Genomic DNA, 27560 nt, shown 5'->3' with positions numbered 1-27560 from the left:
GGGGGGATGGAGACCAGTCTTGGATGTGAGCATCCTGAATCGTTATGTAGAAAGAAAAAGTTCTCGATGGAGACTTCTGCCTTGGTGCTTTCAGCCCTGCAAAAGGGAGACTGGATGGTAACTCGAGATACGAAAGGCTCAACTTACGAAAAACTCGAGATAAGAAAGCAAATACGTAAGAAGATTTTTGCGGCTCGACATGCGAAAATTGTTCAAGATACGAAAGGTTGTTGCTGTAAAGTTCGAGATTCGCCTGGACCACCGATAACAATTTTAAAACTCGTGCGCCGCCAACTGAGTAGACTCGCCACCATACTCCGGCTCTCCCATTGGTTCTTGATGCTAGTCACGCCATAAGATCCTTCTCTCCTGTTGGCCAGCATCTCTTCCATGATCCCATGATGCATCAACGTAGCGGCGTCCTTTTTTGGCCACTTCGCGGCATCATCGGTATGGTAAGCACACAGAATTAGTTAGTTCTATAAGATTTTGTTTATCAACGTAAATTCGCTAGTAATTTCGTTGTAGTACTACTTTATCGTGTTGTGTGAGAACTTTACTCCATACGTATATGTACTACATAACTTAATTACGTACAGTATATACATAGTCATGGGTCCCAAGAAAGTTGAAGTAGGAAAGATGAGGATGCTATCTTTGGAGACAAAGATGGAAATAATTAATAAGTATGAAGCTGGTATTGAGTGTGATCGCCAAGGAATACGGCCGAAATCCGTCGACAATAGGCACCATCCTTAAGCAGAAGGATGTCATCAAAGCAGCTACACCCTCTAAGGGCATGACTATTTTGTCCAGCAAGAGGAGCCACGTGCACGATGAAATGGAAAGGCTGCTTCTTGTCTGGATAAAAGACAAAGAAATCGCTGGCGATACAATAATGGAGACGGCAATCTGCCACAAGGCCAGCGCTATTTTTGTCGATTTGATTGCCCAGGCCGAAGACGACAGAGGAGAAGGGACATCGATGCCAACCCCAGACTTCAAGGCTTCTCATGGGTGGTTCGAAAAATTCTGTAAACGGACTGGCATCCATTCGGTGGTGCGGCATGGGGAGGTGGCCAGCTCAGACACGAAAGCGGCCGAAGCCTTTATTAAGACGTTTGATGAGATGACTCTCAAAGAAGGCTACAGTTCTCAGCAAGTCTTCAACTGTGATGAGACTGGCCTTTTTTGGAAAAAAATGCCTCGTCGGACGTACATCGTGCAGGAAGAGAAGAAGCTACCCGGGCATAAGCCTATGAAAGACAGGCTTACGCTCGCACTTTGTTGGAACGCCAGTGGGGATTGCAAGGTGAAGCCCCTACTTGTGTATCATTCAGAGACTCCTCAAGCCTTCAAGGCCCACAAAGTGTTTAAGGAGAAGCTTCAAGTGATGTGGAGGGCTAATGCGAAAGCCTGGGTAATGAGACTTTTGTTCACTGGAGTGGGTAAATCTGTGTTTCGGCCCGACAGTGAAGAAATTTTTGGAAGAGAAGCGCCTCCCTCTGAAATGTCTGCTGTTGTTGGACAATGCCTCTGCTCACCCTCCTGGCCTCGAGGAAGATATCCTAGTGGAGTATTCATTTATCAAGGTTCTTTATTTTCCGCCTAACACACCCCTCTCCTCCAGCCCATGGACCAGCAAGTGATATCAAACTTTAAGAAGCTGTATACAAAACATCTTTTCAAGAGATGTTTCGACATCACCGATACCACAAACCTCACCTTGCGTGAATTTTGGAAGGAGCATTTCAATGTTGTGATATGCATCCGACTCATCGACCAAGCTTGGCAGGAGGTTTCGAGGCAAACCTTGAATTCCTCGTGGAGGAAACTCTGGCCTGATGCCGCATCCGCCTGAGACTTCGAGGGATTCGACGTCGGGGAAGCTGGTGCTGCAGATTCAGGAACAGTTGACGATCTTGAAACTGTTTCGCAACCAGATCTTGATGAGATCGTTGCACTTGGCAAGTCCATGGGGCTGGTCGTCGATGAGGACAACATCAATGACCTTCTCGAGGAGCACCAAGAGGAGCTTACAACGGATGACCTGAAGGAGTTGGAGGCCATGCAACATAACGTCGTTCAAGAACAGTTCTCTAGCAGCGGCGAGGAGGAGGACGACGACGCTATGACTACGGCATAAATTAAGGATGTTCTAGCTGCTTTTCATAAGGTGCAATCATTCGTAGAAAAGAGACACCCCGAAAAGGCTTACACAGGTCGTATGGTTGCACTGTTCCATGACGTTTGCCTGAGTCATTTCAGGAACATTGTCAAAAGTAGGCAGAAGCACTCTTCCTTGGATAGTTATTTTTTAAAGAGACCTTTAGTAGGAGTAAGCAAAAAGGAAGAACCAAGTGATACTATGAAAAAACAGAAAGTTGAAAGTGGTGAAGAAGTTGAAATTTTGTATTAAAAAAAAAAAGTAAAGTATAAAAAAGTAAAAAAAGATGTAAAAATAAAAAAAAATAAAAAAAAGAATTATAATTTTAAGTTTTTTTGTAAAGTTAAGTGTTACAGTTTTGTTAATGTTTTTCGTAAAGTTTAGTTTATGTTTTCCTGACATTTTTTTATGTGTTTCGTAAAGTTAAGTGTACGTATCTGCCGTTTGTCCTCCTCCTCTGTCGCCAGTTTTGGAGATAGCCTCACTCGAAAGGTAAGCTTCCACATTTTACTACATACGTACGCATGTATGTACAATATTTCTTGTATACCATGTACACTAATACATTTTATTTACAGGCACTTACATACTATTAGTACTACTTAGTACGTATTAAGTTAGGTATTGAATGGTCTAAATTGTTGTAGTATTTCATTGTTTATAGGTCAATTTAGCTTTATTATGAAATTTACTGGGGTGTTTTTGGAGGGCATGGAACGGATTAGTCATTTTACATGTAAAATGTGGTTCAAGATACGAAAAACTCATGATACGAAGGCCTCCTTGGAACGGATTAATTTCGGATCTCGAGGTACCACTGTACCAACCTGTATAATAGCAGACATTAAATGACTGTAGGAATAGCAACAGTGCATTTGTAAATATGCTTATTTTGCTTTGCCATGAGCTGATGGTATTCTATTCAATATGCAATTTATGGACTAAAATGGTTACTTTTCTCCCTTTTATAAATCACTTTGGTTATAAGTTTGCTGTTAAGGCATTTTCCCCATAGAATTCTATACAGGTCCACACCAATATAGGGTCTTTTGTATATGTGACTTACCCAGTAATTATATCGCTTAGAGTTCTTACTCAAAACTCTAAGGGATATAATTACTGGGTAAGTATATACAAAATCTAGTTTTATTATAAAGATATAACTTTTGTATTGAATCATTTGATTTACTGTTTATTTAAACAATTTGTGTAATCAAACTTTTTGGATTGACAGGTCAAGTAGTAATGTCAACAACTGCTGGATTAACTGGAATTAGTGGACAGCAGATAATGACACATTTAGTTCCAAGCCAGGCACAGGTGGTGCATCAAGCTACCACTCCTGTTGGTGTTACAACCACATTAGCGTCAGCACTCCCTCAGACACAAGTAAGCCTTTGCATACATTTTACGTATATGTTAGATTGAAAATAGAATTACCTAAGTATTGTATTTATTGAACTATTTTGGATTCCACTGACTTAACCTTTCCCAACCTGTGAGGTTCCTGCTACTACTCCAGACTTCTAGTAGCTCCTTAGAAGTCCAACCAATGTTGGGGTTCCCCAGCTAAACCAAGGAAGAGAGCCATTATGTAGAAGTTCCCAGGGCTTCCCTGAGGCAAACCAGAAAATGGCCCCTCTGCCAGGTTGGGACCTACTAAGTTTCCTCTAAATCCATGGATGGATTACTTGTAATACATATACAGTATATTTATATGCATGATTATATAATGTGTGACAGTGTTAGCTGGGCTCCTGTGGGCACCAGAAGAAATGGAAGACCTCAACCTACTTCATGAAAACTATGTGGAGAAAGGCTGGAGATAAAACACCTGCTAGATAAGAGGGACAGACTTTTTCAGAGGCCCATTCCATTAGGTGGCTTTGGAGGTGATGATGGTGATGATTTAGAACTGAAAATTGTGTGCTTACATGCATACTTGAACCCGCTACCATCATGAGGTATATCAGTGACACATTTTTCAGGGCAGATGACTGGGATGAGATTGTCCTTTTTTACTAAATATTTAAGGAGTGCAGCATCTACCAATAAATTTGAGAGTTGACTGTAGAGGGTAAGTTTCCTATTCCTGTCATAGCCTAGATAGTCACTGGGATGAATTTTGGTCCTGCCAGATATAAGCTCCATGCCTGTATCCGGAGAGCAGTTATTTGTTGACCTTTTGTCATAATGACCATAAAGAACTAAGTTGGGTATTACAAGTCCTGGCCAGCTATATAGATAAAGAAATCAGAAAGGCTTTTAATGCATGGTAACCCCAGGCAGTTTTAGCTTTCAAGAATAATAAAGATTTTTAAACAGCATTTATATAGGATCTTAATATTCATGTACTAATAAAAATAACTAATAAACATGATTTGTGCTCTTCACTTGAAGTAGTATTATAGCAACTAATTGAAAATTCATTTTAATTTGATCATGGTATTTTGAGAACATAGAGAAATATTACTTCCTAGGTAAAATATGAAAGATTTATAAAAAAGCTAAATCAGCTGAGCCAGTGCCTAGTGGATTGAATTATTGCAAAACACAATTTAGCCCTAAGCCTTGAAAGCCCATTGTACCTATTGTAATAGTATACTATACTATATATATATCAAATATTGAGTAAGGTAATAAACTCAAGGTATTTCTTTCACATCAAGATTAAAGCACTCTCCACATCCCTGACTTTTAGGCATAATATTGAGACTTTTATATGCAGATAAGACCTGGCAATGTCAGACTGCATTTGCAAATTTCTGTCTTTTAGATGTTATGCATCAACAAGGTGTTTGAACTTATTTGGGCTGTTAGTTGATGTGGAACAAGTTTTACCTTAGGAGGGAGATGCAGTGGAAAGTTCATTGTATTCCTCATCTTAATTCAGATATCTACATCTTTCATGACTGTTGGTTGATGTTTACATTCCTGACAATTTACCTGTACAAAAATACTTGTATTCTCTGGGTTTCCTAATAGCACTTGAAATGACCTTTTGATTTTAGTTGAGTGCTAGTATCTGTCACATACATTCCAAGAGCTGTCTCCTGGATGCATGGGATGCTTGCAAACAATCAGAGTTCCAACTTTGCAACCTTCAATGTTTTTACCTAATTTGCAATTCAAGTATGACGTGATTAATGATGATGTGATGAAACAGAAATGTTTCAAAACAAAAGCAAGTTTTTTGTATATGATCGGTAGGTTTGTATGAAAACTAGCATTTTCATAGAGACCTATCAGTTATATGGCATTCCTCCTCGCCCATTATTTTCCTTGGTTTTGCATTTAACCTGTGCAAACACTGAAGGTACTAGTTAGGTCCTGCAGTGGATTCTGATTGTGCATGCATGAATAATCATTCAAGCATGGAAATAATGGATTTTTATGAACAAATAGGATTAAGAAAATATTTTATATATGCCCAAGTAAAAAGTAAAAAGGGAAAAAATGAATAAAATTGGGCAAACGAAAACCAGCTTTAAAATAGATATAAAGTAATTACGTCCTATCTTAAAGGCAGTAGGAAAGTAACTGTCGGGTCACGGGACGCCAAGGGCATTCTGGGTACTACATACCCCGTGACCTGGTATAGATGCCAATAGTCCCTGGATCTCACAACTTTATTATTAATTCTACTGGTTTCCAGCTTGGCGCTAGTATTATCCTAATGTTAAGACCGAAGGTTTGTTTGTTATGAAAAATACAAATTGGTTAAAAATTTGTCATTTTTAAACCGATCATTTTGATATATCATTTGTGTAATTTGTTAGATTGTGAAGCTGCACATGAAAAACTTTTTCTCCATAACTAAAAAGGAATTGCAGTTTGTAAGAAGCAATTTGATTATTGTGATAAACTGAAATGGTTATGACTGTATTTTGAGAATATTTTGTTTTTACATTTGTAGCAGGTTGTAAGTGGGCAGAGTGTAGGAGTCCAGCAAGTCCAGCAAGTCCAGCAAGTCCAGCAAGTTGTACAAGGACAACAGATTCAGGCTGTTAGCAATCATGTGGGGCAAACAAATATGGTGGCAGCTGCTACAACTACTCAAGTGAAAACTCCTGTACAAAACCAGTCTGTTCCAGCACCTGATACATCTATAAACACTTCAACTGATACACCACCTGTGAGTATCTTGTTTTTGAATTGTTTGCTTGTGATTTTTTAACTTATTAGAGTTCCAAATAGACTAGGTTGACAGTAAGAATAAATGAACCATTGTATATTGTAATCAGTTTAGAAATAATAATGTCCTGTAGCACAGGGGATTAGTTAATAAAGGGGTGTTCCAGGTACTTGAATACACATCCATTTTTATACACCCATAAAATGTTGTCTTTAACAGTGTTAAACTACTATATATGGAAGTCATATTTTTTAAGTAACAATAATTTCTTCTCTCATTACTTATAATTTAATATTTTCATTTTTGAAAAGTATTCATGGACACTTTAGCCCCCTGATGAAAAGATAAGAACAGCAGCTACCCAGTATACTTATACATCCAGTGGCTGACTCACTAGTCCAATCCAACTCCTTCCGAATTTTATCTGGTATGGTTGGCAAATAAAGGGGGAACTCTCATTAAAAATATAAGGGGTTTGTGTGAAAAAGGGATTTTGACGTAGGAAAAATCTATTTCTGGGCGAGGAAGCCGTGTCGCCCAGTGAAATGTGTCTGCTTTAGCACTATTTCTAGTAAAATATTGCTACAATACCAGAGAACTGCTAAATTGGACATGTCAGAAGCAGTTTTACATCGAAAAACTGAAGTGCCTGTAAATATTTATTAGTCAATAAATGTATATTTATCCAACAGTTGGCACTATTCTGCAAATGGTACATTTCCTCCTTAACTAAGCATTATTACTATTTGTCCAGTTGCTGTCACTACTCCGCACAGTGGATTTCCTACCTAACAAAGCATAGCAAGATAATTGTCAGTTTAGGAAATAAAGAGAATAGGTGTGCTCATACTCAAGTTTTTAACCTCGGGTATTGTTGGAAGTTTTTCAGGGGAACTGAAATTATCATGTCAGTATTTTGAGGAGCTTCCCATGAAGTCCTAAAGCTCCTGTATATGGGACAATTTTTCTTTAGTACTTGAAAGCAGCCTCCATACAAATGCCATCAGGCATCTTGGGCTTGTGGGTGAATTTTGTACTATGTACCAAATGTAACAAATGGTTTTGCAAGAGGTACTCTGAATTTCAGAATATACTTGGAGTAAGATATTTATGCCCAAAATACATTACAAGAATGAATATTGTAGAGAGAGAATGTGAGAGCCAGTTGTGATAGATGGAAAGGTCTTAGAATACACAGAGCATTGCTTTTACCTTGGATATGCATCGGCCCATGAAGCAAGAGCCGAGAAAGCAGTAAGAAAGATAGAATCTGCAGCAAGGATGAATTGGCGAGAGCTTGACTAGTGTGGTTAATAGGAATGTTCAGTTTGTAGAAGAGCAAGGAGTTATGATGGGTAAAGACCTGTGCTATTTTATGTTATGCAGCAGAAACATGAGCACTTACATGGAAAATGGATATGATTTTCAAAAAGTGTAGCCATTGACTGTTAAGATTACAAATGAGGAATTAGTGGATAGCTATGATATCAAGACTGGCATAGTTTGCATGTGTGATTAGAGGGAGTTAGTTAAAAACAGTTGATATAGAAGTAGCAGGAGGAAGACCTGTAAGAAGTTCCACGACACTTTAGAGAAAGGGGATGGATTAGGCCCTAAACCTCAGGGGAGTTCAGGCTGAAGAGCACAAGACAAAGGAGTCATTTAACAACTGACTATAAAAATGGAAAAGCAAACAAAACTGTTTTTAATTATTATGAAGGCTTGATCAGTAGTTTTATACATTCAACTTACCTGTCAGATATATACATAGCTATTGACTCCGTCGCGCCGACAGAATTTCGAATTTCGCGCACACGCTACAGGTAGGTCAGGTGATACACCGTGCTGCTGATGGGTGGCAGGAATAGGAACCATTCCCGTTTTCCATCAGATTTTTTCTGTCGGCCATACTGGCAACATCGTTGTTGGTATCTCCGGCTGGATTTCGTTTTTGGATACAATTGATCGTCGTTTTTGGACCCTTTGTTGACGTATTTGGATCGTTGTACTGGCATACGCTATTTGTGGATCGTTATTTGGATTTTGGCTTGGAATTTTCATCATGATGTCTGATTCTGGAAGTGTGGTGAGAATGTGTGTGAATGAAGGGTGCAAGGTGAGAATGCCAAAAGCTTCGGTTGATCCTCACACTGTATGTAAAATATGCAGGAAGTATGAATGCTCGATGGATAACACTTGTCATGAATGTGAGAGTTTGAGTGCTGAAGGGTGGAAGTCTCTAACTTCTTATTTAAAGAAATTAGAGAAAGACCGGTTAAGGAAGTCCTCTTCCAAAACCAAGCCTAGCTCTCTATGTATCTTCAAGTGGTTTGGTGAGTAATATTGTACCCTCTAACATTATGAACGCTCCTTGTAATATTTCAGGACCTTCTCCGAATGCAGATCCTACGGACTCTGCTTCTGAGATCGCAATTCTTAAAGCTGCGCTTATGAAAATGGAGCGTAAAGTGGCTGCCATAGAAGGTAAGCAAAGTAGTGCTGTGGAAAGTGATGTGAATTTCCCCAGTGAAGTGGAGGAGGCGTCTGATTGGCTTCACAACGCTCCCAGGCCTAGACCTCTTTCAAGCTCCCAAGCCCAGAGGAGAAGGAATGTCAAAAGCCTTACGGAGGTTATGGAGGATCCCCACCAGTCAGACGTCTCTTCGGCAGAATCTGTAACGTCACAGACTGCCATAGAACGCATTAGAAAAAGCGTTCTACGTGAATTCCTCACCTAAAAGAGGATGGAGATCAGCGGATCGTTCTCGTCCTTTGAAGAGGATCTGGGAAGAATCGGGAATAAACTCGAGTCCGGAACGTTTTTCGGAGGATTCCCCGACGGAGATCAAGAAAGCAAAGGTTTTGGCTTCTCCCGCTAAGTCGTGGAGAATGGAGAAAGAATGCTCTCCTACTTCTCGTTTAGACCAAAGAGAAGAAACGACTAAAATATTGAAAGATATGCAAGAGTCTATTGCTTCTCTAGTCGGGGTTCTTTCGAGAGATCCTCCAAGAAGAAAGGATGTTAATCTTCCTGTGAAGAAATAAAAAAATCATCAATATCAACCTCCCAGAAAAGAAGATTCTTCTTCGGATGAAGGGTCTATTTTTCACAGACCCGCGCGTTCGGGGTGCGAGGCGCCAGCCAGGCGCGAAGCGCCAGCCGAGCGTGAAGCGCCAGCCAGGCGCGGAGCGCCAGTCAGCCGCAAAGAGCTACCAGTGAAGCGCGAAGCGCCAGCCAGGCGCGTAGAGCCTGCCAAGCGCGATGCGCCAGCTAGGCGCGAAGCGCTAGCCAGGCGCTATCTGATATCGGATGAGGATTCAGATAAAGACTACTCTTCAGAACAACATTTACATCATAAGAAGAGTTTCTCTAAGGAAACGACTGGAACGACGGCCAAGCGCGAGACGCTAACCAGACGCGAGGCGCCAGCCGGGCGCGAGGATTCTATCAAGCATGGAAAGACAACCAGACGCGAAGCGCCAGCCAGACGCGAGACGCCAGACTGCCACGAAGCGCCAACCAGGCGCGAAGCGCTAGTCGAGCGCGTGGCGCCAGCCGCGCGAGAGGAGCCAGCTAGGCGCGAAGCGCTAGCCGAGAGCGAGGCGCCAGCCGCGCAAGAAGAGTCAACCAAGCGCGAAGCGCCAGCCAGGCGCAAGGCGCCAGGTGAACGTGAAGAGCTGGAAGAGCGAGAAGTTACAAGGAGTAACAGAAGATCTTTATATAGTCATGTAATGTCTTCGGATAGCGAGTCTCCTACAAATAGAAGCCCTAATTCAAGGAAGCAACCTGGTACATCGAAGGTTACGGTTTCGACCTCGATGTCTCAGGATGTTTTAGTGGAAAGGAAAGGGAGAGCCTCTAGGTCAGTCAGTCTCTCTCCTTCTAGGAGTATTTCTCCTAAAGGGAATAAATCTACGGGCAAAGACTCGCATAAAAGAGCTCGCTCTCCTGCTATGATGGAGTTGGACGAAGTGTCGGAGGAAGAAACCCCGAACAATGAGGGGGTATCTAATTACAAGGTGTTAGCCTCTCTCCTGCAAGAATTTGGAGACACTCTAAGCCCTGCAGCTCCTCCTTCCCCGAGATCTCTGTTCTCGAGTACGAAGATTCCTAAATCTTCTTCGTATTTAAAAATGAAGCCAGCCATATCAATGAAGAAGGCTATTCAATCTCTAAATAATTGGATGAAGGTGAAGAAGGAAGCTCAAAAGACAGTTTTTTGCACTCCTCCATGTAAGCTCGGGGGTAGGAGAGGAATATGGTACAGGACAGAGGAAGCGATGGGACTTATGCTTCCATCTTCCGCAGAGGCAGATTTTTCAAGCTTGGTTGAAGCATCGAGGAGACATGCTTTGAATACAGCTAAAGCATATTGGAGCATGTCAGAATTGGATCAGCACCTCAAGGGACTGTTCCATGTACTAGAAGTTTTTAACTTCTTGGATTGGTCCCTTGGAGTGCTGGCCAAGAAGGCAAATGAACCAGATGTTTTAGAGCCTGAGGTGTTACATTGCATCTTATCCTGTATGGATAAGGCGGTTCAGGATGGTTCGGGAGAATTGTCATCTCTATTTGGAGCAGGAGTAGTGAAGAAGAGATCATTATTTGGTTCATTTCTAACCAAAGCGGTATCTCCTTCACAAAGGTCAGCCCTTTTATATGCTCCTCTCTCGGATCACCTGTTCCCTTCGCAATTGGTGAAGGAGATTTCTAAGTCTCTTGCTGAAAAAGCAACCCAAGATCTATTAGTACAATCCTCTAAGAAAACGAGACCAACAGTACCAGTGGCGAGGAAGACTACTCGTACTCCGGTAGTGCCCTTTCGGAGAGGTTCCACCTCTCGTCCTCCAACGAAAAGGAAGGCAACAGAAAAGCGAGGAAGGTCCTCCTTTCGGTCTTTCAAGAAATCAAAGTAGCAGCGAAGTCCTCCAAACATCTGTAGGGGCCAGACTCCTAAACTTCGTAGGGGCTTGGGCGATAAGGAAAGCCGATCCTTGGACGCTAGCAGTCTTGGAGAAAGGTTACATTATACCTTTTCAGGACAGACCACCTTTGTCAAATTCCCCAAAGGAACTGTCGGCGAAGTACAAGGACCCTGTTCTGAGGGAGACACTTCTTCAGATGGTGATAGGAATGAAGGACAAAGGGGCAATAGAAGAGGTTCAGGATCCTTCCTCTCCGGGGTTTTACAACCGCCTGTTTTTAGTTCCAAAGGCATCCGGAGGATGGAGGCCAGTCTTGGACGTGAGCATTCTGAACAAATATGTGGAAAAGAAAAAGTTCTCGATGGAGACTTCTGCCTCGGTACTTTCAGCCCTGCGAAGAGGAGACTGGATGGTCTCTCTAGACCTGCAGGATGCATATTTCCACGTTCCTATTCACCCGTCATCAAAGAAGTATCTCAGGTTTGTGATACAAGGGAAGGTCTACCAGTTCAGGGCCTTGTGCTTCGGCCTCTCCACGGCTCCACAGGTATTTACGTACCTGATGCGGAACGTAGCCAGATGGCTACACCTGGAAGGCATAAGCGTCTCTCTTTACCTAGACGATTGGCTGATAAGAGCGAAATCCCAGGAACAATGTTTGGAGGATCTGAAGAAAACATTAGAATTGACAAAGGAATTAGGACTTCTCGTGAATCTCAAGAAATCGCAGATGATCCCCAGTCAGGACTTAGTCTATTTGGGGATTCAGATGAATTCTCGGGATTTTCGGGTTTTTCCGTCCCAAGAAAGGATTCTTCGAGGGATTCAGAAAGTAACATCCTTCCTAAAGAAAGACAGGAGTTCAGCCAGGGAGTGGCTGAGCCTTCTAGGGACTCTTTCTTCCCTGGAACAATTTGTATCCCTAGGAAGACTTCATCTAAGGCCTCTACAATTCTTCCTAAGGAGATCTTGGACTTGGAAGAAGGGCCATCTGTCGGACACTTTTCCGGTAACAATAGAGGTGAAGAAACACCTAAAGTGGTGGCTGCTCCCACTCAAAGAGAACGAGGGAGTGTCCCTAGAGGTTCGGAACCCAAACCAAATCTTGTTCTCAGACGCTTCAGAGACGGGATGGGGAGCGACTCTAGGGGCAAGAGAAGTCTCTGGCAAATGGAAGAAAGAACAAAAGGATTGGCATATAAATGCCAAAGAATTATATGCAGTGTTTCTGGCATTAAAATTCTTCGAGTCAGAAGTAAGAAATCAAGTGATTCAAGTCAACGCAGACAACACCACGGCGTTGGCTTATATAAAAAAACAAGGGGGACGCACTCGTTTTCCCTATTCGAGATAACGAAGGATCTGTTGTCATGGACGGAGGAGAGGAATATCACCCTCCTGACCAGATTTGTAAAAGGGGAAAGGAATGTCAGAGCAGACAGGCTCAGCAGGACAAACCAAGTTCTCCCCACGGAGTGGACTCTGCACGAGCAAGTCTGCCAAAGACTGTGGAACCTGTGGGGAAGGCCGCAGATAGATTTGTTTGCGACGTTCCTTTCAAAGAGGATAGAGAACTTCTGCTCCTTAGTAGAAGACCTGAGAGCGATAGCGGTGGATGCCATGCTACTGGAGTGGTCGGGACTCGACGCTTACGCTTTCCCTCCATTCAAGTTGCTAGGAGTAGTGATGAGGAAGTTCGTAGCATCAACAGGGACGAGATTAACTCTCATCGCCCCGTTTTGGCCATCCCAAGATTGGTTCACAGAGGTACAGGAATGGACAGTAGACTACCCAAGATCTCTTCCAAACAGGATAGATCTTCTCAGACAACCCCACTTCGAGAGGTTCCATCAAAACCTCCCCGCTCTCGCTCTGACTGCCTTTCGACTATCGAAAGATTGGTCAGAGCGAGAGGCTTTTCAAGCAAGGCTTCGAAAGCAATTGCTAGAGCCCGGAGATCGTCAACTATCCGGGTCTACCAATCGAAGTGGGATGTGTTTAGAAGATGGTGTAGGAAGAATAAGCTGTCCTCCTCCGATACTTCTGTGACCAATATAGCAGATTTTCTGTTATTCCTGAGAGAGGAATCCAATCTGTCCTTATCTACAATAAAGGGATACCGAAGTATGCTCTCAGCGGTATTTAGAAATAGAGGCTTAAACTTGGCAGAGGATAGAGATTTGCACGATCTCATAAGATCGTTCGAGACGTCAAAATCTATATCCTCTACTCCGCCAAGTTGGAATCTGGATGTTGTGCTCAAATTCCTTACATCAGAAAAATTTGAACCTCCCGACCGTGCCTCGTCCAGAGATTGGACGAGAAAGTGTGTTTTTCTCATAGCCTTAGCGACGGCTAAGAGAATAAGTGAAATCCATGTCCTAGATTCTCGGGTGGGTTTTAAGAAAGACGCAGCCATCTGTTCTTTTCAAACTCTGTTTTTGGCAAAAAATGAGAACCCTTCGAAACCATGGCCAAGGAGTTTTGAAGTGAAAAGTCTTTCAAACTTAGTGGGAGACGAAATTGAAAGAACTTTATGCCCAGTTAGAGCTCTTAGGTTCTATCTTAAAAAGAAAGAAGAGTTGAAAGCATGTAAACAAAGTCTATGGTGCGCAGTTCGGGACACGAAAAGACCAATGTCCAAGAATGCGCTAGCGTATTTTATTAGAAGTGTTATTATGGAAGCTCATAGCGATTGTGCAGAGGATTCCTTTAAAATATTACGAGTTAAGGCTCATGAGGTAAGAGCAGTGGCAACATCATTATCTTTCCAAAAGAATATGTCCATGAAAGACATTATTAATGCGACCTATTGGAGATGCAACTCGGTATTTGCATCCCACTATCTTAGAGATGTTAAAATTACCTATGACAAGTGCTTCTCTCTAGGTCCTTTTGTGTCTGCGGATACAGTGCTGGGACTGAGGACACATACCGATCCTTAAACTTTTATTAAAAGTCTAATATTTCCATACCATACCGGTGGGATGGGCTCTAACTTTCTTACCTGACGGCTAGTTGTTGCACAGGCAGCCATGGCCTTGTTTAGGTAAGGAACTGTGAGTTTATCTTACAGGATAGGCTTGGATAAAAACGGTGTCTTTGATTACGTAGATCTCCACTATTTGAGGCGGGTTTTTGTGTTACTACTGGTAAAAGTGCTTGGTGTCGCACAGGCGGCCGTAGCCCTTGCTAGTAAGGAACTAGAAATGTGCCTTTTAAACGGAGTAGTATTAAAGACATTGTCTAAATTCGTACATGGACCTCTCCTTTTAAGACAGTATCAGGATTTTCTGCTGACAGGAGTGCTTGGTGTCGCACAGGCGGCCTTTGGTGCTTTTGACATTATGAGAATGTGAATAGGTCTTACAAGCGAGGTAGTACAAATTGAAATTATATTTGTTTATTTTTATTTATTTTTCATAAAGAATTAGTTGTAAAATATTGTGATTGAGTTTTTTGGTTGTTTGCAAGGAGTCCGGGGATGACTTCTTTCAATCTTAGAAACAACATTTGGTTAGGTTAAGGTGATCAGGATCTTGATTGTGCTCCTTAGAAAAAAGGTTCTTGTCATATAAGCGGATTGAAACCCTTTGACATAGCCCTTATAGGATCGGCCAAGTAAGTGGATAAGACCCCTTTGGCAGACCTACAAGAACTCTTAGCAATAGATCAATATCTCGCTGAGGCTCTTGAGACTAAGCAGACTCCTGGGCATTAACCATGAAGTCTTCAGTCTAAACAGGTAGGAACCAAGGTTTTATGTTATTATTACCTACAACGATTGTTGTGATTTCTGTTAAATCAGTTATTAGCTGTCTTTACCCTCCTCCAATGGTGTGAATCAGCTATGTATATATCTGACAGGTAAGTTGAATGTATAAAAATGATATTGTTATGATACAATAAAGTTTTATACATACTTACCTGGCAGATATATACAATTAAATTACCCACCCAGCCTCCCCTCAGGAGACAGATGGTGTAGAAAAAATCTGATGGAAAACGGGAATGGTTCCTATTCCTGCCACCCAGTGGCAGCGCGGTGGATCACCTGACCTACCTGTAGCGTGTGCGCGAAATTCGAAATTCTGTCGGCACGACGGAGTCAATAGCTATGTATATATCTGCCAGGTAAGTATGTATAAAACTTTATTGTATCATAACAATATCATTTTTCATGGTTCCTGTATCTGGAAATCTTAAATTTATTCATGACACGAAAGTATGAAGCTCTCAGTGCTCCTGAAAATTCTATCAAGATACCCAAGAAAGTGAAAACTTACCAGGAAAGATTGAATTGTTATATTTTTTATTTTGTGCAGACTCATGCCCTTACATTATCAATGCGTGAAACGTGAGGTAGGCACATAATAAGGAAAAATTATTCTGTGCAGCTGTTACTGTTGGTACTCCAGTAGGTGTTAAAAGCTTGTATCATGTGTAAATTCCTTCATACCCTGACCCTCTTGTTTAGAAACAGTTACTGTAATGTGGGTGGGGATTGGTATAAGAAAGCATCTCAAAAGTTATAAAAAAATGCCATGTCCTTTTATGAATATGTAAGGAAAATAGGTGAAGATCTATCTCTGCAGTCTTTTAAATCAACATAGACTACTTTGATAATTTTAGGAGAAGGTTTGGATTTCGAAATGTAAAGATTATACAAGAAGCAGTGAAAGGTGAAGTAACAAACATTTGATAGAAATCATCCATTTCTGTTTGTGTATAGTACAGTGTGTGCATTCTCTGGTTACCCATTACAATTAAACATTGTAAATTGTAGTGAAGAAACCATCCCATTTAGAGGCTCATATTGACTTCCTTATGAATACAAATCAAGTTAACTATATATAGCTTATGAATACAAGAGAGGAAGCCTGTATGTATTAAGATAAGATTTCTTTAACAATCAGGAAAACATTCATAAAGGTCTGATAAAGCTATGCTAGGTTACTTAAGGCTTGAAAGGGAGAGATTATTATTAAAGATATGATATAGTTAAAAATTTATAAAACTGTATTACATATTGCATAAAATTTTTTATAAATTACCATCTCATAAGGAATAAAAGAATTCATACAGTATGGTAATCTAATATAAACTCAAACATTGTCTTCAGCTACATTAAGTTTCATGTAGTACTACCAGAATTCAAATAGGCAAAAGACTTGGTCTTGGAACCTAACCATGCTCTGACACCATGCTGGCATATGCTGCTAGCATACTGTTCTCATCAGACAATAGAATTCTAAACTAGAATGCAAGTCAAATCAAGATTAGAATATGAAAATATGTTTAGATGATGGATATCATAAGGCATTGTGGTTCTGAAAATCAGTATCCTAGGCTAACTAACGTTACCTTTTAAATGTGCCTGCCAGGGCATTAAGATATACATAAAGCACTTGAAATACAAAATTTTTACTCTTGGAGCACAGTGCGTGAGGAAATCTGTGTAAATACATTTGTGCATTGTTACATGTCTCTCACTTCTCTATATTCTTGGTTTATATTGTTGAATGTTGTAGAATAAAAGGTCAACACCTAACATACTCAGACAAAAAAAATCTCTTCCAGAAGTGTAGATGCATGGGAAATTATACAGGTTTTTTGCTAAATTGCATTTCCAAGCTGTTGTTTAATTTTCACTAGTACATACTCAAAATCAAAATTGTGGATAAAATATTCGTAGGAACTGTTTATGGCAATCTTCAGTGGTGTCATGATCAAATAACCTGTATGTATTGTGTGTGTTAGAATGGCTTGTCATCTGCATAAATTGTGTTTGCAGTTAAGTGACATACTACATAGTTTTGAACGACCAAAACGTTATATACTTGATTCTTTCTTTGAATAAACTAAAATTTTTGTAGTTTTGCAGATCATAGTGGGAAACTGACTTGATAATTATTTAAAGGATTTTTGTTGTCTTTTTTCAGGTTTTGAGCAAGCAAAGAATTACAGAACTTGTGCGCGAAGTTGATCCCAATGAGCAGTTGGAAGAAGAAGTAGAAGACATGCTTCTTTCAATAGCAGATGATTTCATAGAGTCCACTGTCAATGCAGCTTGCCGATTAGCACAACACAGAGGTGCAAGATCTTTAGATGTCAAAGATGTCCAAATGTATTTAGGTAAGGATCTTTTTATTTTTTGTAATGTTTGCTGCTGTATGTTTGTACATTGACGAGAAAGGATGAGCAAAAGTTTGTCAGAAAAGGATGAGGAGGAAGGTCATAGAAAGGTGGAGAGAACTCATTTCCCATCAAACATCTTAAAGTGGAGAACTTTTATGAAAATGTTAATGATGATGATGTTGCTATATGTGTTTAGATTATTAATAATTTTGTAGTGAAAGTTTGAATTATCTGAACAATGAATTTTCTTCATTGAACAATTGTGTGTTTATGTGACCCAGTTAGGTAGAAAGTGCTTGGGCAAACAGGTAAATCTCTCGTATCGTGAAACCTTCCCACTATAGGAAAGGATCAAATAGCGTTATATATTAGATAGTGGACGTTTAGATAGCAAATAGGTTACTGTACTTCATTCATTATATTTAGGGGCTGGATCTTTTGAGTTAATTATTGACAGTTCATGGGTTAAACAAGTATGTAATCCTTTTGAAGACTAGGTAAAGTTGCGTAATTTTGTTAATGACACAACCAATGATTTCTTAACCATATAATCGTTTTGAAGTTGGTTCATTATTATTAGATAGTGTGCCCATTGTGATGAAAATTATCCTAAAATGTTTAGTAAGTGTAGGTGAAAAAAATCAAGGTAGAGGTTAAAATTATTTTGAACCATCATGAGAAATACCAGGTTTTTCTAAATCTGAAAAGAGCTAGAAAATCAATTTTATATAAAAACTGAGCTAGTTCCCTTTAGGAGACTTTTCATAAACCCACACCTCCAATATTTTTTTTCCAAAAGGAAATAAAAAATTGCATGAATTTTGTTATGATTTTCAAAGTTAGAGCGATAAAAGAAATTTTTATTAATAAAAGCTGAACCAGTTTCTAGTTTTCTTTAAGATGGTGACTAGGAATATCAGGCACCAAACTTTTAAGCACCTTTCAGGCCAAAAAAGCCCCCTTTACTTGGAAACATTGGATACTGGTGGAATGTCTTTTTAGATTGGATCCTGCAATAGTCACTTATCCCCATATCCTACAAATTTGGACTCTCTCTGTCACCCAGGTATCAATGAAGAGTCAAAACCATAGCCATTCCACTCTGATTTGTCATTTTGTTGGTACCCATTTCCAGATTCATTGGAAACTTGCAAGATAGGCACATAATTATAGTTAGTCAAAACCTGAAAGGGGGTTTAGTATTACCTTTCAGGGTATATCCACTCTCTCTTCAGACTTCTTCAAGTAAACTGAAATAGGATCAGTTGTTAAGAGGCAGGCTGGCAGTAAAGTTTCAACAATAATTATATGCAGGTCCTCTTGAGTCTGCTGAAACTTGCATCCTGCCATCTACGCTCAGGCCAGCTGAATCTCATCTTAGCCAGACTCCTTTCATAAGGGACATAAGTGTTTCAAAGTTTAAGTGTATCCAATGATGATGTTATATGATGGTGTCCATGATCTCAGAAGAATTGTTCTGTTGAATTTTATCCATCAGTTTCCCAATAATCTCCCAAGGTCTTTGCAGACTGTAATTTGGTGTAAGCACTGCCTCTCAAGAGCTTGTTTCATGGCTCCAGAAATGGTCTCAAGTGAGGTATCAAAACCACTAGATTGTCTTGATTATTGGCCACTGATGAAAGTTTCAGCCATGTAATACAGCCTAAGCCTAGAGGCATCAGAGAGTGAGAGCGCATCTATTTCCACCAGAGATGTTAGGCTCATACTGTACGTACTTATTTCCATATCAGGCATCTTGATAATCTGTTGACTTGTTGAATAGGAAGTGGGGCACAATTCCAACACGGAAGTTAGGGCTGAGACCTGTTTCCAAATTAACCTTTTCAAGGTTCAGTTGTACAGTGTATGACCTGTCTCCACGCTGCCAGACAGCATCCTGCATCAAAATTACAAGACAATTTTGGAAATCCTTTAGTATTGTTAAAATAGGGTTTCATAAGGAGAAAGACAAAAACATCAGGCTGCAGGGGCAAAACTGCAGATCCTTTAAGGTGTAAGTTACATGTGAGGCAAGTAGACTACAGGGACTCCCTAAGGATCGGTGGACAGTCTCTCAGTAAAGGGGTTAGTGACATCAGTGCACCTCTCATAATGTACTTTAGTCATTACATTACTAAAAGGTGTTTGTAGTATTCTGTCACCCACTAGCTTTACCCACTTTTTAGACCCCTAGCTTTACACACTTTTTAGCCTTTTACTTTACTTCATTCCTACTTCCTTTCTTTAATTTGTTTAGTAACATCTTAACTATTATTACTAATTAGTAAAACTGTTGGTTTTTCTCCTGGTTTAACTTTAAGATTCTTATACTTCATCTTTTTCTGGGTTGCTACCCAATCACACCAGCTCCTTTAGTTGTCTAAGATGCTGAGTGGATGAAGATGTTCCAGTGCTCGGCTTTATTGGCTAAATTTCAGGATATGTACATTCACTCAGCCATTCAATGGAAGATCCATAGTTACCAACCAAATGTGAAGGCATCTGGTTTGGTCCTTTCCTCAGTTCTTAATCATGTGACTTGGTAGACTATGAAATCAAGGAATATTCTTTCTTTGAGAACTTCACCCTCTAAGACAGTACTTATATTCCAAAAGGTCTTGTCTTCTATCATATGAGATGTAAAGTAGAAGGAATACCTTCTCCTATATCCATTTAGGACTGAGTATCTTCAGCGACCTTATTCATTGAAACATCCTTGATGGTAGTGAGTGAAAATACGATTTACTTATGATTTGATATATTGCACAAGCAAATACTTATACATCTGAAGAGCAAGTTTCCAAACTATAGATTATGGGTCCTGAACATATGGCTATTTCAGTCTATTTTTAGTGGGCAAAATGGACTTTACTCCATTTTAATTGCTACCTTTGGAGAAACCTTGTTTTGTGTTCTTTGAAATTTACTTCCACATTCTAGCTTCTCATTTGTTGCAGTGGGAGTACCAGCCCAAGTGATTTCAGTTCCTGTGAAGAACCTGTGTTATACCCTTTTAGACCTATGTGTTCATTTTAGCTTCTCTCTCTCTCTCTCTCTCTCTCTCTCTCTCTCTCTCTCTCTCTCTCTCTCTCTCTCTCTCTCTCTCTCTCTCTCTCTCTCTCTCTCTCTCTCTCTCTTTTAGTAGGAGCAGCATGCCAAGTGTTTTCAGTTTTTGAAGGAAGGAATGTGGCTTAAAATTGTTGTCCTTATTTGTGCAGTATCCCTATTTAATCAATTCATGAAGTGCAACACAACCCTGCTAACAAGATTTTAGTCCACTGCTTGACTATTTGTTACTCATTCAAACTTTCAGATGTTCTATACAATCTTTCTCTAGAAGTTCTCTAGTTCCTCCAGGCCTTGGCTGCCTTCCCATCCAAATAGTTCTTCAGACTATTGCCCCTCTGTACCCCACCACTGGTCCAAACAATACAGACTAGAAAGCCAGTGGAGCCCAGGTATACAGATTGCCAGCTGGAACTAGAGGTTATCTTCTTCTTTGAGTGTTTGGAAGTTTCTTTGGATGTACCTAAAGGCTATTTTTAGGAACGGACTTGTGTATAAAAAATTTGTTTTTAAAAACTACAGAAGAAAATGGTTCCTTTGGCTATTTGTAGATGATTTGATTCCCACATCTGTAATATTGGGGGATGTATTGCATATACTGAATTGACATGGCTTATCTTTCATGACTGTAATGTAATAGTTCTAGGTATTCACTGCACAGGCTTAGTATGTTCCCTCATAATTGATTCTTTGTCATACACTTTTTTATTGGGCACTTCTCCATTTGAGATCTATAGTGACAAAAAACCTTAGAAGACAAGAGCAACTGAAACCCAAAGTATTGCACTGAAATGGAGTATATTCCTTACAGTTGTTAATATATCAAATTCCAAGTATATCCAGTTATGTAGGGTTCCAGTTCATATCAGAGTTCATTTAATTAAGGTATTAATCGAGATATCGATACAGCAATTTTGCTGGCTGTGTAAAGTTTGGTAGTGAATTCCAAACAGCTGATCCAAGATGACTGGAATGAGAAGTGTAACGATGGACCTGTTATTAATGACTTGCTGATTAGAAAAAGAAAATTTTATGTTTTCATGATTCCCTAGATCTAAGGTGAAATTGTTGTGGACCTTACAGTATCAACAGTTCTGATTGACCTGTTATTCTGGCTGAACTGATATAGTAATGTACTGTAGTAATGTACTACACTGTTAGCTTTCTTGTGGAAAAGTATATGGTTTAGGTCTAGCTGCTTTTTTGTCAAAGCTTATTGGTAGTTTGTTAAAAACTGAGAGTTAAAATGATCAAGTATGTTGCTTTCTTTTCAGAACGTAATTGGCATATGTGGATTCCTGGCTTTGGTACAGATGAACTTCGTCCATACAAGAGAGCTCCAACAACAGAAGCACATAAGCAGAGACTAGCACTAATAAGGAAAGCGATTAAAAAATATTGAATTTATAGATATTATTTCTTTATGTTTCTGTAAATATAAAGCTGAAGAGAAAAATGAAGAGGTGCCCAAATTGTGTAAAGATAGATTAAGGTAAAGGTACTATAACTGACTTGTTTGTTTTGTAAAAGAAAAGTAAGTGTTGGTGTAGAAATGTAGTTTGAAAGCAGAATTTGCTGTTAATAGTGAAAATTTAATGAATCACAATAGGAAGACTATAAAAAGAAATCTTCATACCTCACAAGAATGGCAATTGGAGAAAATCAAAGTGTCTTGTTTTGATGTGCTTTATGAAACTTACTACGTATACTGTTCTGTTGGTTAGAAGGGTGTCCATATAAGTTTCAGAAACTTTTTAGCAATTTTATTTGGTCTCATCAAGGTTGGGGATATATATTGATAAAGATCAAAGTGGAGATGAAAATGTAGATGCTGCAGGCAAGCAATCATATTAGAGTTGAAGGTGCTCAAAAGCCGTAATATTTACAGTACATTATAATTTTTGAACAAGTGTCAAGTGTCTTGTGAGGAAATATGCTGAAAGGCTAGTCTGTGTTTTTGTTTATTAGAAAAGTAATAAAGCTGAAACATGTTCAGATATATTTTGTTGTTCAAAGTTTCAGTTATGTGGAATGTTCTGAGGTGTGATTTGTTGAAATCTCGACCTCTCCTTGTAATGGGTACATCTTTATAAAAGTGGCTCACATAACTGACAAAATTATTTTGTTTAAAGGTAGTGAATTAGGTTTCTTACATTGAATTTAACTCTGCTTTCTTTGTTGTAGCAATACTAATAAATGTAATGTTGTATTGTTATGAATGAAAAAAAAAACAAGGTTTTCAGTGTTGTTATTTTGGCAATTCCAGTTCTAAGGAAGAAGGTAATTTATGTAGATATATAGGTTTTAATTGAAGGGATAATAACTATGTACAAACTAATTTGTAATTTAATTAACAAGCAAAATTCTGGGATTTCAGAAGAGATTTGCTAGGTAACATCAGTGTCTGCTTTTAAATAAGTCTGCATGAGACTTGGGTACCTGGAGTACTTCTAACACTGCATTGTGTTCTTAAAGTCATTGGTCTGCATGGCTCCAAAAGCCCCCAAACTCCTCCAGGTCATCCTTAATATCTCAGAACAAAGCACCAAACCACAATTTCCTTCATGACCTTTGTATCATGAATATTGCACCATCTTTTAAAATCACCACTGGGTGTAGAGAACAGAAAGGCAGGAGTGTAACAGTTACTTTGCAAAGTATGCATGGTAGCTGCACTTAGGTTTTTGGATTATCCATGGGCTCGATTAAAAATGTCACTTATGGGGACAAGTAAATGGAAAATATATTGCAGTTTAGTAGCCTACTCACCAGAAAATGACCCTTATGGTTGTTTAGTAGGGAATAGCCTTCAATTTTGGAGAGAGAGAGAGACCTGCCATCTCTAGGTGAGCTTTTTCCTGGCACAACTGATAGTTGGCAAATACTTGTGTTTATCTATACATTTCTTTGTTATATGGACACCTGACTGGGATCTTCATTTCCTACTAATAACAATTTTCAGCTTGTTTGCATTGAGCATTCCTGAGATGGATTTCCCTTGGGTTGTTGTTCCATGAACCACAGAGGCAACACCTTGTCTTGCTGTTGAATACACCTTCTTCACCCCTTTCCATTTGGTTGAGGTTGATATTTCTTAGTCTGTGAATTAAAAGAGTTCTTTCTCTTGTTTCTTTATCTCTTGAAATGTGGAATAGCTGATTTCAGTCTTCCAATACCATTATTTGCTTCCTAGCAACACCAGCTTCTGCTTTTTTTGCAACAATTCTGTCCTAAGGACAGGTATTATTGTATCCTATAAGGGCACTTGAACATGTTCTAGGGAAACTTTTTTTTTTTTTTTTTTATTAGAAGCCATTTTAGGAAATGAGAAAAACACTGACTTTGCAATATGAACAGATAAATTTTGCTGGCAACTTGGAGCTGACGTTTTGAAAAACTGTGAATAGCAGTACAATATTGAACTATGCTGTACAGTCCATTTTCAAGCTTGGCATTACTGCATATTCCAGTCACACAAGACAAAAGCTAGCCGTCAAACTTCATAACGGTGATAAATCTGTTTCATCTCTCTGAGAGATTCAAGAAACTACCTAATGATCCTCATGGAGGAACTAAATATTTATATTGTGAAGACTAGTTGGTTACCTCTCCGAAGCTAAACAGAAACATACAAGCAGAAGAAGGCTGAAGTTTGTGTCTGGATTTGTGATGGTTCACCATAACATGGTGGGGTTGTTAAAACAGATTGCTCATCAAAATTTCCTAACAAGTAGCATCTGAAGGCAGTTTATAGATCTTAGGTCATAAATTAGCCATTTGTAAATTATTCTTTTGTTTAAGAATTGGGTAGATTAAGTTTTAGTTGTACTGATACCTACGTTTGTGTGACAGGTTTTTTTTTGGCCAGGCCTAGCCTTGATAGACAAAGGTTTTATGAAAATTTCTTTAGTTAAAGTGAAATACAAATAAATGGTGAAATGGCCATAGTGCTTTATCCATTTTTTTTTATTTTGCAGAAGATACAGTTTTGTATTTTACTTGTGAATATTTTTTAGCTAAAGATAAATTTCATTTAATTTTTATGGTTATTGTAAAATTGGAAAGTTTACTGAAATTACATTTAAGGTATTACATTAGTTCTTCTATATCAACCAAAGTTTCAGATAAATATAAGTATTCCCTCCACACTTTGGGTAGGCTAGGAGGCAGTCATACTCTGAGTTGGTGGTTTTCTTCTCAAATTTTGTGTAAAGTCTTTAATTTATTAAACTTTTTGGGGGGCAGGAAAGGTGAAGGGGATATTTTATGTTAGCAACTTTTAATTTTAAATTTTAGAGATGGATGTACTATTAGATTTTTAGTTTTAATCTTTTTATTTTTTAATTGTTAATGAGCAGTGCTTCAGGTTGGTTTAAAGATATTCACAATGTGTGCAGCATATTTGCAAGCTATTAGCTGTAAGTACATTTATAGAAGTTCTAAAGATGGGAAATAGCCTACTGTGCTACACAGATTTAAGTAGAGTTTGCAAGCATCAAATATTGTCAGTATTTAGAGTCATTGGTTCAGCTGGAGACCTCTTGAATTGAACCACAGATCTCATGTCAGGAAACGTCTGAGCATAGGAGTGAAATGCATTTTTATATGTGAAATAGTGATGGTAATATGTTGTGCAAAGAAAGAGATAAAAATCAAATGAATGACAAGTACATAATTGCTTGGAGTTATAACTGGATTGGTTTATTTCAATGTTTTGGAGAAAAATGAAATCTGTAAATAAAAAACGAAGAGTGGTAATTCATCTTTGTTATGAATGTTTATCACAGCAGTGGTTTTGTTTTCTTTTCCAACGTGTCTGACTGCTTAGTTTAGTTCTCAGAGTTTAGTTCTCTGATACTGTTATAATAATACGGTAATCTTGATCAGGTGCAGGTATGGTGATGTTAGAATTGAAGGTATATCTTTATTTATATGCAGTGACTGACACAAAGGGAAATGAGTGGAGATCTTTGGATGGCCATGCTCGTCTTTGTCTTTGATTTTTATAAGGAGCTTTTAACTAGGATAACTTGGTTTGTATACGTTGGTTTTAATAAGAGTGTGTGAGCTATCTCCTGGTTTGAATATGGATAGTTGTGTTTTTTAATTAACTGATTTTCTCTTTACCTTTTAGTTTTCTGTAAAAGAAAAGTATTGAGATGGCAGTTTGCCTGTCCACACTTTTTCCATCTGCCCTTAGATCTTAAAACCTACTGAAGCTAGAGGGCTGCACATTGGTATGTTGATCATCTACCCTCCAATCATCAAACATACAAATTGCATCATTCTAGCATCAGTAGTTTTTGTTATACATATTTGAAGTTAAACTTAGCTATGATCGCGCATCTGACACCGCTATAGGTGCCAACAACACAGGCTTTCATGCAGGATTATATGCTGTACCAAAAACTCTGTTGCACCAAAGAAACTTCTGTGCATTTTATTCTTGTATATTGACATTCTCCCTTTTTTATGGATGTATCACAGTGATGTTAATTACTCTGGTTAAGCATTAAATGATAATTATTTATTTCACCTACAAACTCATCATTTATATTAGCCCAACACTCCAATTCCAGACTCAAAAATCATCTGGTGGTCTAGGTTTCAGGCAGGTAAGAACCCAAATACTATTTGAGTGCATAGCTTGGCATAATCTATGTAGTCCTAGATTTGGCAGGGCTTTTGCTACAATAAGTTCAGTTCCCATGAATTCGTGTAGCTGTTATTCCCTTGTCATTGTCTCTCTTTTGCTTGTATATTCAAAGAATAAGTAAATCATTGGCTGTTTTCAGTAAAGTTTTTCTCTTGTGACTGCCACTACTCTGACAAATGGTGTTTCACAACCTCGCTAAACTTCGTTTGGAGGAGTATTTTGAGTAATTTTTGGGTTGTTGAGTGATGTAAATAACACTGCCATTTACCAGTATATTATTTCCTTTTCCCATGTTTCTATTTTGGACTTAGTCAAGTACAGGTGCATGATGTTGTTAATGATTGTTTGATTGGTTTGTTGCTATATCTGTACTGGCTGGTCATTTGTATATATGTATTTGTATGTTGATTATTGTTATTCTGCTCCATATTAGAACATTATTTCTGCTCCTGCCCTTATTTTCCTCCTTGGGTGTGTGGTATTAACCCCTTAAGAAAGTAAACTGACACAAAAGAGTTTATGATGGTAATTTTAAAGTTTTAACATCAAGTACTGCACAGATTTGTGTTGGCACCATTATGTTGTTTTGTACACCCTCTTTTTTTAATTACAGTGTATTTGACCTGCCAAAATCTGCTTGTACAGAAAGTGAAAAGATAAAAGTTGGGAAAAAATAAATTTTAGGGTTCTTGCACGTGACATTAAAGAACATGAAGATGCTGATAAACAAGACAAAGCTGCAATCAGTATGACTATATCAAATAAACTGCTTGTTCCTGTCAGTCATTTGTTACCGTCTCATAATCCTCTCATTTTCAGTTAATCTCAGATATTGTGAAGAAATGTATCTGAGAATAGCAGTTATCAAACATCAATGTATATCAAATATCAGAAACAAATTCTTGAAAGAATTTTTATCAGAAGCTTCAACATTTTCAGTTTATCCAGTTATTACTTTTGTAAGGTATACATATGTACTATAATGTAGTGAATATGATGTAAAGTAATCATTGAGAACAAGTCCAGTCCTTTTTGCCCAGCCCCATGAGTTAAGAATATTAAATCGGTGGTCTGTTTAAACTATTGGTGATTGGAACCAATTCCTATGTAATTTCCTTCTAGTTTGCTTTTAGGGATATGACTGCAGCAAACTGTACTGTCTGTTATAAATATGGAGTTAGCATTCAAGCCCATTCTTTTATTACAGGTGTGTGATATAAGATTGTAAGGTTTTCAGTGTCTTATGACTAAAGAAATAATTGAGCCCTTAACTGGTTGTGGCTAATTATGCATGTCCATATGCTTAATCAGAATATCATCTCATTTCATCTCATTGACTTGGATCTGCTAATCGTCTCATATTATACAATACCTGCAACTATATTGATCTAGGTAAGTTAATTTGTTTTACCTTTACTCAAACTTACCTTCATGTGCTAATGTAGCAGTAACTGAGTGTCCATATTTAGTTG

The 27560-nt window shown here is 38.8% G+C and overlaps 1 protein-coding gene across 2 annotated transcripts in view; it reads left to right on the top strand.

The window, feature by feature from the left end:
- LOC135215451 (uncharacterized) overlaps positions 1-25218 on the top strand; it is a 40283-nt gene extending 15065 nt beyond the window's left edge. For both annotated transcript variants that reach the window (XM_064250128.1, XM_064250130.1), the window contains exons 3-6: positions 3402-3556; positions 6084-6302; positions 17171-17363; positions 21707-25218. In XM_064250128.1, coding sequence (XP_064106198.1) covers positions 3402-3556; positions 6084-6302; positions 17171-17363; positions 21707-21834 — 695 coding nt within the window. In that variant the 3' untranslated portion in view covers positions 21835-25218. The remainder of the gene's footprint in view (positions 1-3401; positions 3557-6083; positions 6303-17170; positions 17364-21706) is intronic.
- Positions 25219-27560: the final 2342 nt, after the last annotated feature.

This window comes from Macrobrachium nipponense, chromosome 5, assembly GCF_015104395.2.
Source record: "Macrobrachium nipponense isolate FS-2020 chromosome 5, ASM1510439v2, whole genome shotgun sequence".
Taxonomy (NCBI): Eukaryota; Metazoa; Arthropoda; class Malacostraca; order Decapoda; family Palaemonidae; genus Macrobrachium; species Macrobrachium nipponense.
The sequence above is the reverse complement of the archived record's forward strand: the minus strand, read 5'-3'. Positions and strand labels throughout refer to the sequence as shown.